The 12621-nt window shown below is 39.7% G+C and overlaps 1 protein-coding gene across 1 annotated transcript in view; it reads right to left on the reverse strand.

Annotated features, from left to right (window-relative positions):
* LOC126161843 (circadian clock-controlled protein daywake-like) overlaps positions 1–12621 on the reverse strand; it is a 72065-nt gene that overhangs the window by 39516 nt on the left and 19928 nt on the right. The window contains exons 2-3 of the mRNA XM_049917948.1: positions 8462–8554; positions 3862–4012 (exon numbers count right to left, since the gene is read on the reverse strand). Of these exons, the coding sequence (XP_049773905.1) occupies positions 3862–4012; positions 8462–8554 (244 nt within the window). The remainder of the gene's footprint in view (positions 1–3861; positions 4013–8461; positions 8555–12621) is intronic.

Raw genomic sequence — 12621 nt, forward strand, 5'->3', positions numbered from 1 at the left:
CGGATTTATCTCCTCAAACTTGAGATAAGGGCTGTTTGTGCAATGGTTTATATGTAATGAAGATTTTGAAGGTGCGAATGATGCATGTTTTACATAATTCGACAAAATGTATTGATTTATAAAACGTTTTGCATGTTAAATCTGTCTCTCTGTTGCCTACATTGTAAATGCATAATTTATTTTTTATTAGACTGTTTTGAAATTTACTGACAATTTAAAACTGCATGCAGCACCGACACTCCAGCTCGAAATCTTAGTTTTCACGGCCAATCTAGACACGACTTTTCACCAGATCTCACAGCCTCCACACCTGCCTGTATCTGCTTCCTATTTTCCTGTGTAACCCGCTGGACTAGCACTTCTGGCGGAAAGACTACTGCGATAAAACAGCTCTAGTACAAACTACAAGCCATTTCTAAAATGAATATTTCACTCTGTAGCGTAGTGTGTGCTGCATTGAAACTTCCCAGCGTATCAAAATTGTGCGCCAGACTAGGACTCGAATCTAGACCCTTGCCATACGCGGGCATTGCTCTTACCGTTGAGCTATCCAGGCCCTACTATAGTTTGTAAAGTAGGACGTTCCTAAAGTCGTGCCCCGGTAGCTCAGTCGATAAGGGCATTGTCTGTGCAAGGCAAGGTCCTAGATTTGAGTCCCACAGTGGCCCATTGTGCAGCCGTCTGAAAGATTAATGCCGTTACTAGACTATAAGAAATAATAGTGCTGCAAAAAGTTCCAATAGAAGCGAACCTCTCTTAAATACATTCAGAGGAAAATAGACCAACGCGAAGAAATTGTACAAATGGGACGGAAATCGGTACATGTGATGTACATGTACAGAAAAACAAATGATTAATTGATAACAGTAATTATAAAAGTCAATAACGCGTTGGTCCATATGCAAACAATTATTCTGCTTAGCATTGAGTCATAGAGTTGTTGGATGCCCTCCTGAGGGATATCGTGCCAAATTCTGTTGTACTGGCGTGTTAGATCATCAAAACCCAGAGATGGTTGGAGAGTCCCGCCCATAATGTTCCAAACATTATTGACTGGGGCTGGAAGATCCGGCAACCTTTCTGACCAAGGTATGGTTTGGAAAGCACAGAGACAAACAGTAGAAACTCTCGCCGTGTGTGGGCGGGCATTATTCAGCTGAAATGTGAGCCCAGTATGGTTTGCCAAGAATGGCAACAAAACGGTGGGTAGAATATCGTCGGTCGACGTACGCTCCGCCGTAACGTGTAACACCACAGCTCTTATGCTGTATGAATTTATTTTCCTTTTGCTTTATTTAATGTTACATTGTTGATCTTCTGTAAGTGTGATTGAATCGATAACATAAAATTGTGTACTCTTTTCTTTGTCACACCATTGATGTCGTGATTTGATTCTATGCAAAGTAGTGTATCTGCAATTTATATTCTTTGTCCCATTTGGAGGGAACAGAACTTATTATATGTAATTGTAATTTTGTGTGAATAATTTTTTGTTGAAGTGTCAATATGTGAAAATGTTCTGTTTTATTTAATGTATTTGTTTGCTGTTATGTAAATTGCTGATCCTCACTTAGGGTTTTTAGTTATTTTGTATGTAAAAGGTGTAGTGGTTCCCCTCAGGAACGGAAATATGTAGCGCGCGCAAATTGTGGTTGGCATAGGTGGAAAAGGTGGAACTGATAGTCAGTCGGAGACGAGCCAGCAGTCGGAAAGGAGCTATGAGTCTGTGCACTGCTAGTATAAAGGTGCATATTGTGATGATTCAGAGAGAGGCTTGTACTGCTTCTTTCCAATGCCTCGGATGGGTGGATAAATAGCTGGATCTATTCTGGAATTTGTATGAATCATCGCCATGAAGATACGATAAAGTCCGGCAATTCTACCTGCAATTCCACCTACCAACATGCAGTTGCCACCACATTGCGCAATCACTGTAACGTAATACTGTATTGATGTACAGTGAAGGATCAGCCTAATGGATGTGTTAGTGTGCTGAAATATAAGGTAATTCATATCGGAATTTATTTACCTACCTTGATTTTACTCCTCATCATAACACCTCTCAGGGTCCTCTCTGTTCGAAGTAAAGTGATTACCGAGTGCCCTTACTGAAAGTACTTTGAAGCCTAGAGCTCTGTTAAATAATGCCTCTTGAACTTATTAAAGAGAAAGTTAAATCAATGATAATTACTGAAAACAATTTTCCTAGTAAAACTGCTTATCAAAGTACTGTTGCTAACGGTAAAATTAAAAGTTCTTAAGTAAAGTAAATGAACACATCGTTGCCTGTAGTAAATTCTAAAAAGGAGAGTCAGTTTCTTGCAATTTTGTCAACATTGTGTTTCGTTGTAGAAAAATTGAGAAAGTTGCAGTTGTGAAACGTTACATTATCATGTATGTCAAGTGTTTTGTCTCTCTTGTGTGCATATTAACAGTATAAAGACCACTCAGTTTGTGTAAACCCTGAAAGTGATAGTGTTTTTCTGTACCTGATATAATTTTCAAAATAGTTCCTGCTGCTCTAACTGTTAGCTTCAATCTTAAAACATTTGTGTGTCAGAGTTCATTGCACTCGCGTGTGACTAAGTCTAGGTTGTTTGTCCATTATAGTTACTTATACCTACTTTTATAAACGAGAACATTAATCTTTCTCTTGCCTAATTAGGCTGGTGACCGTTTCCCTTATTTTTATAAACAGTATAGCTAGGCAAAATTTTGTTTGGTACTATACAAATATTTACGTAATTCTGACTTTTATTTCCGATAAACCACCTCCGTTAGGAACAACACGGTCAAACTAACAAAATTCCTCTCAGAGGGTAACACTGCTCTGTTGCTTTGTGCCATAGTTGCTTTTACAAAATTGTTTTATGTTACAACCTGCTTTTAGCATAGAGGTTATGGTACGGTAGCAAACAGGTAGGAGTGTTATAAACGCTGCCACGGATGGCAACCAAAGACGTCCTGGTATGAAAACAAATGGCACCCCAATCACCACTCCTGGTTGTCTGATCCAGCGGGCGACGGTCAGGTTGGTATCCCACCGCTGTCCTACGTTTCTCCAGAAACGTCTTCCACGTGGAATCTCGTTGACTAGAGAAGAATTTTTAAAGGTGAGTCCCTCTTCGAATTGATCCCCCATGACCAGCGAATACGTGTCTGGAGATGCCTTGGACAGTGGTGGGAAAGCAATTTGATTGTCATTCGCCATATGGCCCAGAAATCACAAATGATGGTCTGGGTTGGAGTGATCGTCTGGGGTGCCACTTCTTTCTGCAGTAGGACCCCTGTGGTTGTCATCCGCGGCTACGCCCAGTTTTGTTGCTCTTCTTGGCAAGCCATGGTGGGCTTACATTTCAGCAAGATAATGCGCTTCCGCATACGCCGAGAGTTTCCTCTGCTGGTCTTCGTGCTTGCCAAACCCTACTTTAGCCAGCAAGGTCGCCGGATTCCTGACCAGTTAGGAAAGGTTGGAGCATTACGGGCACTACCCTCCAACCAAATAGGGATTTTGACGATCTAACTTTCCACTTAGAATTTGGCACGATACCCCTCAGAAGGACATCCATCAACTCTCGAAATAACGCCAAGCAGAATAACTGCTTGGAGGACCCAGGCGGACCAAAGCGTTAGCTTCCTCAATTTGCGAAGCTGTTTCTCTCGAATAAATCATCCAGTTTTTGGGAAATTTTAATTTGTTAGTCAGAACATATACCTCACCGATTTCCGTCCCATTTGGATAATTCTTTCGTGGTGCGTAGCTCCTTTTGTCTTAAGAGTGTTTTTGTAAAATGTTTGTATTGGTATTATTCTGCCTGTTAGAGTTATAGTTGAAGGTTGGCCACGCCAGCGAAGTGCTACCTGTGCTGGACGGCCTTTGCCTGCGAGAGTCCGCGGATCTTCATGTCGGTGAGTGTCGAGTTGACCGCCACCGGTCCCTCACCGTCGGCCAGCACCGCGATCTGCGTCACATCCAGGGGGTCCAGCGGCAGCGCGCCAATCTCGGGGAACCCTGCAACACGGCAGGCCAACGCCTTACACAGAGTCGCCCACAGCAAGGGTGCTCCAAGGCAGCTTCTCTAAAAGAAGGCAGAGAAGCTGCCCGTGGAGTAGAAATCCGCGGTACGAATCCAACTTCTCACCCAGCTTCTCAAGAAAACCTGCATCTCTTTCAAATCACATTATAGACTACTTACAGCGGTGCCCACCTTTTTGTTGTTCTAATTCGGTAGGATTTTATTTTGGTTTGTATTTGTTCATTTATACCACTAATCTCTCACGACTCATTATACGTAAACGCTGTCTCACTAGAGATATCAAAATGACTGATTCTATCTGTTCTTTTAGATTCTTTGCTGTAATAACCTCCTCTTCGTGCTCTAGATAAATATTTCTTGCTTCTTGTTCACTACCGATTTCACTTTCACTTTTATATAATAGTGTTGGCAGTGCAACAGTCCGATAAACTTCTATCTTACGTGTTCCATAGATTTGTTTTTCATATGTTGATTATTCCGCAAATACACAACACTTATTTATTTTCTGTGTACTTGTTTCAGTCATACTATATAACGCAAGCTCGACATTTTAATTACACTACTGGCAATTAAAATTGCCACATCAAGAAGAAACGCAGATGATAAACGGGTATTCATTGGACAAATATATTATACTAGAACTGACATGTGATTACATTTTCACGCAAGTTGGGTGCATAGATCCTGAGAAATCGGTAACCAGAACAACCACCTCTCGCCGTAATAACGGGCTTGATACGCCTGAGCATTGAGTCAAACAGAGCTTGGATGGCGTGTACAGGTACAACTGCCCATGAAACTTCAACACGATACCACAGTTCATCAAGAGTAGTGACTGGCGTATTGTGACGAGCCAGTTACTCGGCCACCATTGACCAGACGTTTTCAATTGGTGAGAGATCTGGAGAATGTGCTGGCCAGGGCAGCAGTCGAACATTTTCTGTATCCAGAAAGGACCATACAGGACCTGCAACATGCGGTCGTGCATTATTCTGCTGAAATGTAGGGTTTCGCAGGGATCGAATGAAGGGTAGAGCCACAGGTCGTAACACATCTGAAATGTATCGTCCACTGATCAAAGTGCCGTCAATGCGAACAAGAGGTGACCGAGATGTGTAACCAATGGCACGCCATACCATCACGCCGGGTGGTACACCAGTATGGCGATGACGAATACACGCTTCCAATGTGCGTTCACCGCGATGACGCCAAACACGGATGTGACCATCATGATGCTGTAAACAGAACCTGAATTCATCCGAAAAAATGACGTTTTGCCATTCGTGCACCTAGGTTCGTCGTTGAGTACACCATCGCAGGCGCTCCTGTCTGTGATGCAGCGTCAAGGGTAACAGCAGCCATGGTCTCCGAGCTGATAGTCCATGCTGCTGCAAACGTCGTCGAACTGTTCGTGCAGATGGTTGTAGTCTTGCAAACGTCCCCATCTGTTGACTCAGGGTTCGAGACGTGGCTGCACGATCCGTTACAGCCATGCGGATAAGATGCCTGTCATCTCGACTGCTAGTGATACGAGGCCGTTGGGATTCAACACGGCGTTCCGTATTACCCTCCTGAAGCCACCGATTCCATATTCTGCTAACAGTCATTGGATCTGGACCAAGGCGAGAAGCTATGTCGCGATACGCTTAACCGCAATCGCGATAGGCTACAATCCGACCTTTATCAAAGTCGGAAACGTGATGGTATGCATTCCTCCTCCTTACACGAGGCATCACAACAACGTTTCACCAGGCAACGCTGGTCAACTGCTGTTTGTGTATGAGAAATCGGTTGGAAACTTTCCTCATGACAGCACGTTGTAGGTATCGCCACCGGCGCCAACCTTGTGTGAATGCTCTGAAAAGCTAATCATTTGCATATCGCAGCATCTTCTTCCTGTAGGTTAAATTTCGCGTCTGTAGCACGTCATCTTCGTGATGTAGCAATTTTAATGGCCAGTAGAGTACTTTAGTTCTCAATATTGAAACGAAAGTCACGCCAATTAGTGACAAAATCGGTCGTTTGTTGGAGCAAATCTAAATTTTGACTATTCCATATTCATTCACTTTCAGCATGCTGGATGGCAATAGGCGGTAACTTACTATGATTCAATAAAATTATAAAGCCGTCAAAGTTGCGCAGAGGTTTGTTTTTATCTAAATGACCTGCGTGCAGTACTGGACAGTCGCACATAAATAGTATTTTGCTTTCAGCCAATTATACAAACAATGGGGCCAGCGTGCATACGTAATGATGTTATGATAGGACTTACGTGGATATTTTGATAATGGAGTAAAAAGGTCCGAAACTAACCACCTCTTAAATAAAAACAAACTTCTGTGCAACGTCGAAGGTACATGGGTATGCATGTGACTGATGTACTCGTAATAGTCAAAATCTATATCTGCTGCAGTGAACGACGGATTTAGCGATTAATTGCTGTCATTTTCTTAATATGGAGAAGTAAAGTAATTTATATATCTTGGTTATGATATTTCATATGATTAAGACAAATACATGCAAAATAAATAAGAGTAATATATTTGCGGAATAATCAGCATGTGAAAATTAAATCTATGAAACACGAAAGATAAAAGTTTATCGGACTGTTGCACTGCCAACACTATTGTATGAAAGTGAAGGTGAAAGGGGTAGTAAACAAGAAATACTCAACCGGAGCACGAAGAGGAGGTTACATTAGCCAGGGATCTAGAAGAACATAATGTTTCAGTTGTCAACGTCACTGCTCACAGAGACGTCTAATAAATTCAGTAGATTAAATCAAGTTAACTGGAAACTCTCTTAACGACAATTTTACCGCTAATTTAGCCAAATCAACTGGTTCAAACATTTAAAAAATTAGCAGCTGTTCCCAAGATGTATCTAAAATAACCAGTCACACTGTTTAAAACTGTAACGAAAATTTAAGAGGAAGAGATTGTAAACTTCGATGGTAGAGCAACCGTAACACAAGTCTGACAAGACAGTAAGTACTCAGTTGAGGACCAAACAAGACAGAATTATAGACGCCGATGACTTGCTTCCTATTCCATTGATATCAGTGTCAAATCGTCCAGAAGTCTCGGTATACGTGAGCGGTAAAAATAGGTCAGTAGCTGCTTGCATATTGATCGCTATCTTTTTAATAAAAGAAATTGAAAGTGGAAGGAATTTATACTGTCCGAGAGAGGGAAAAAGTAAAGGAAAGGGAACAGAATACCAACAAACCCTTAAAATGGAGGGAATTCATCAAGAACTTCCTGAAGATGGAAACCTTTTGGTAACAATGAATTTACATGGCTGGCATACGTATTTCTTAAAATAATGGAACAAACTGTCAGTGATGATACAATGTAAGCTTTCACGGCTGGTATTGACATCACATAAAATTTCCACGCTTTTAGGTGAAGCGCTGCAAACTGCCAGTGTTTTTGAAGAAAACTCCCTAAATTTCATCAGATATTATGAACTTGTACGTCTGCAGCAGAGCATTGTTGGAAGTGAACGATGGATTGTGGGAAAACTGGAAGAGAAAAGAATCGAAGTGTTTGAGATGTGGTGCTTTAGAAGGACGTTGGAAATTAAAATGGACTGATAAAATAATAAGTAGGTTCTTGGCAGAATCGTACAGGAAAGGAATATATGGAAACTCTGACAAGAAGAATGGTCGGGGTGACAGGACACGTCTTAAGACATCAGGAAATAATTCCATTGTACTAGAAGGATATATGTAGGGTTAAACTGTAAGGAAAGATATAAAATTGGAATATATCCAAAAATTAATTCGCTAGCTGCGATCTCCTTGACATCAGCTGTATTAGGTATAGCTCTACTTCCTTTATAGTCAGTCAGTAGTCAGCGATTAACGTCGCAAATATTTCATGCAAATGTGGATATTATTAACAACGACTATTCTTTCAGAAATGTAGGTAAAAATTATGAATATAGGCCTATAGGGAACTGTTGTAATGCTTGAAGAAATAGCGCGAAAAAATGATGTACAAACTGCAGAAAGAGACCTAATTTACTTTAAAGATAACGACGAAATTCTTGTTGCAGTAGCATTGGCATAGCATGTAAGGCAGTAAATACCTATCAGTGTTAGTGTTATGGTTGATGATGTTTATGACGTAATAAACGTAGCAGAACGAATGTGAGCAATTTTTAACTACCATTAATAATACAGCAGCACGTAGCATAGTTTTATGCTGTACAGAAATGTATACAAAGTATCTAGCAATTACATGCATATGAGTCCTAAATATAAGCAGAAACATTTCTGTTTTAACTATACTTGGGGTTCACAACTGCCAAAAATCTATATTTTCTACAGTTTACAACATAAGTCAGCAATAGATTTTTTGATTGAGCGCACTGTGAATGCCTACATGTCGTAGTATCGCACATATTGTCCACAGACTCACCGTCAATAAGCCGTGCGAAGATTGATTGCAGCTGCTTCACGGAACAGTCTTCGAACTGCGGGTCCTTGAGGTAGCATGTCGTCAGAAAAGCCGCTGAAAGCAGAAAACGAAAAATATTTGAGACTCAAGTGAGATATATTGCTTTCACATCTGACGGAATAGCCTGCACTATCGGTATCGCAAGACTGTGTTGTACTATCTAGTATGTTATTCATGTCATATTAGATCGTTCACATAGTAAATGTATGGCATTTGATGACATTACAAATTAAAGGAAGAAATACTCCTTTCTCTTCAGTTCCTATCTACTAATTGGTTGTAACACTTTGTCAGTAGCAAGTCTCAGAGAAAAATTCAATTGCTTTATATTTTCATACTTATTTCCACTAACTTCTTGTAATACTTTGTCAGTAGCAGGACTCTTAGGGAAATTTAGTTGCCTTACTAGTAAGTATTTTTCACTGATAAAAGGATTCCACCGGTACATTCTAATAAAACTAAATACATGTAAATGAATATACAGTGGCAGTATATTTATTTGGTTGTCTTGATCGCAAAGTTTTTTGACTAAAATTACCGGTTTCGCTATGCAATAGTCATTTTCACCATCTGCAATAAAAGTAAAAAAAGTAAATTACTTGCTACTACATTAAGAAATTAAAAACAAATGACACCAGTTATTAAAAACACGATATACATGTTTTACATTCAACTGCAACAAGTAGTTAGGTGTAAAATAATACTAATCAAACCTGCCATGCATGATTCAGCTAGCTAAACAGGGTGCAACGGGTGTAAGCGCACATATTTTTATATGTGTTACCTTAACATGTGTAGAAATCAGAGTGTTCGTTGTTTTTCCTTCGTGTCAAAGAGTCTTCCCAAAAACACGTCACAAGCCGACTTGATGTTTTCTGCATGGTCGTACTACACTGGTAAGTATAGACTACCCGTTTTGCGTCCATGCGTCCACACTTGAACATCTGCTCTGTACCTCATGTACTTGGGTGTACTAACCTAGCTAAACACATATCACTTGTTATGGCTGTAATTATTAGTCTGTAAATGACATTACGTTGGTCAGTACACCGTTCTGTCACGAATAGAAATATCTGTATTTTTACCCTGTATATAGGATAGAGATCCTAGAGGTCGTTGATGCGTGCATAACGTACAAATAATCATCCAAAGTAATTAAGAGGAAATTAATTTGACAGTAGGGATCTCTAAAATATTTTCAGCTATATATAAGAAAGCAGAATTTTTTTAAAAAATTGTTTAAACCTATGAAAATTATATTCGTCATCTGACAGCTTAATCCTGGTCAAAATTTAAAACATCATTCAAAAAACAAAGATTGGTTACAGAAATCAATCTAAAATTTAATACATTGTGATGGCCGTAATATTGCTCTTATAAAGGATGAAGACGGAATAAAGATCGGGAACGTGCTTATTGTTTCTCATACGAAGTTTTATGATTTGATTCGAAAAGTAAGCAATAAAAATGAAAATGATGCAGGAGCAGACACCAAGTAACGATAAGAAGTAAATTAGAAGAGTATTTCATGAAAATAAATAGCAGATAGTATAATTTATAGTGGAAACGTAATGAAGTGCAGCGATCGTCGCTAGATCACTTGTTACAGTGCAGCAGAATGAATGATACATTGTATTTTTATTATAACTACTGTCATTTGCTTTTAATCTCTTAATGTAGTAACTAGTAATTTATTTTCTTTTACTTTTATTGCAGATTCTATGGAAGGCTATTGCATAACCGATACGTGTTATTTTATTAAAAAAGCTTTGGTATCAAGAGAATCATATAAAAATTGTGTAAAATCGTTGTCATTTTATGCCAGATTCTATGCAGTAGTATACGGATGCATGTAAAATACTACCATAACTCAACATAACATACTCCTGACCGCCTAGTGTATTTTTAGTTTCAGTGAGGTAAGTACCTGATTTATGTGTTTGCGGGACTGAGAGGTCAGCAAGAGCGGATCGAATCGCCGCGTCAGGTGAGTTAGTGTCAGCCTGGCGCAACAGGACCGCCGAGGGCATTTTCTAGGCGGTTAGTCACGCCAATCAAGGCAAATGTCGTGGAGGTTTGCAACCTCCACCGCGCAAACATAAGCTTTAGACAGCTAAAACACTTAAACACAGTCAACATAATGTCCACGATTTACGTGCGGTTTGCACGACTTTACCACCTATTACAGGATAAGTACCGACCCAGAGCCAGGAATTGCATCCAGCCACTGACATGTAATAACTCGAAATACCAGAGAGACGGATACCTCAGTAAATATGTCCATGGTAAAGAATATAACACCCTGGAAGGACATATTTTAGTTGTAACTGAATTAACATTAGCGATGGTCAATAGATTGATGAAAACAAACAAATGAAATAAGATTTATAGAAAAAAACATGTTTTAAATACTTAACGAAACAAATTCACGAAAGGGAATGCAATTACTCTTTATCGGCAAACTGGTAGTCCTGAACAACAACAAAAACGTTGCATTGATGCTGCATGGTGTTCATCTAATCGGTTAGAGGAATACAAGGAAGAAATAGTCGCTAGTTGAATACTTCAGGAGATCTGGGATTGGTGTGGAAATGCTCTTTTAATTCGCAAGTTACAAAATAATAGGAAGAGGTCAATATGGTTCTGGGTTTCACTACCTTGTAATCAGTACACATTTTCGTGACGCTCGACAAAATGAGCGACTGACACTTAGACTATCGTACAGTGATTCGGCTGGTTTTCTGGATTGGGAACCGCGAATTCGAAATATAGCGTATTTAGTTCTTGAAAGTCATGTTTACATAAGCTGAGATCGAAGACTGAATGACTTACCAACACTAGCAGCCGCGGAAGCATTACCTGAATTATTTCACGAAGCTTCACTTAACATTGTGGTTTTGAAGGTCACGAAATCGAAAGGAGGTATCTTCTCGATCTTGTCGTAACAGCGAACAAATCTGTATCATCGAACAACTGCAATAATACTTGCCCACAACATATTTAAATGAATTATTCATTTATTTATCGGATTTCGTAAGACCATGACTATTTCAATGAATTATTCATTTGTATAGCAGATATCTTGAGACCATACTAGCCGATGCTACTTCGTCATGGTCCGAGTCATAGTTTATAGAAAGCTGATTAGAAAATTTATAAAGAAAAGAATTAGTAAAACGAGCAATAAACAACACATTAGGGAGAAAAGTTGTGAACTATGGCGGAGGACAACCATACAGAATATGAATATGCCACATGGGACCTTTCCAGCTTCAGTTTTAATACTTTAGGTTTAAGTTTTTCTGTTAACATCCATTGTGCGCACAGTTCTTTTTTGATTCTTCTCTATACCTCCCGTCAAAGCACTTTGGTAAACGGAACAGATTGAAGACAAGTACTTAAGAGTTGGTCGAACGAGGGCTTTGTACGCTACTTTCTTGGTGGGTCAATTACAATTCCTTGGGAATCTTCCCGCAAATCTCACTCTGCTTTCCTCCATGGCTACGTTCATTTTTCTTTTCCCGCTAAATCTTTACACACCGAGACTTCGAGATAGCTGACGGTGATGACTGATTCCAGAGACTGATCACAGACTATGTTATCAAATTATGTAGGGTGTCTTGATTTTTTTTCGTGTATTGAATTTATTTTTGTGTGCGTGCTGCTACTCTAAACGAAACGATGACTATCTGCATGTTGGAAAATTTTTGTAGCTACTGCATCTGTCAACAGATAGCTAAATACGTTGTTGTCAGATCACTTATACCGTTACGTATAGTGGGTCGTAATGCTTCCGTCACACCTCTTTGAGGTACGTCGTGGTCGACTTCAGCTTTTGATAACAAATCCTCAGTAATAATGGAGTACTGTCCTCTGTTAGCTATGGAGTCTCATTTCCGATATTCCTGAAGCACGTGTTTTCTTTAGTAGGCTACCGTGGAACAATAGGTATTGAAGTCTTCTTCAGCAGTCGGCTCATCTACTGTATTCTGGATCTCGTTGACGAATAGAAAAATGTTAGGTTGGCGCTTGCGGAATAATAGTTGAATACTGCAGGCAGACATTCCTACTTAGGCAAAAGAAGTGAACGGACGTTCGAATATCCGTCCCTTCCTAATGAG

The sequence above is a fragment of the Schistocerca cancellata genome, chromosome 2 (genome assembly GCF_023864275.1).
Source record: "Schistocerca cancellata isolate TAMUIC-IGC-003103 chromosome 2, iqSchCanc2.1, whole genome shotgun sequence".
NCBI classification, from domain to species: Eukaryota; Metazoa; Arthropoda; class Insecta; order Orthoptera; family Acrididae; genus Schistocerca; species Schistocerca cancellata.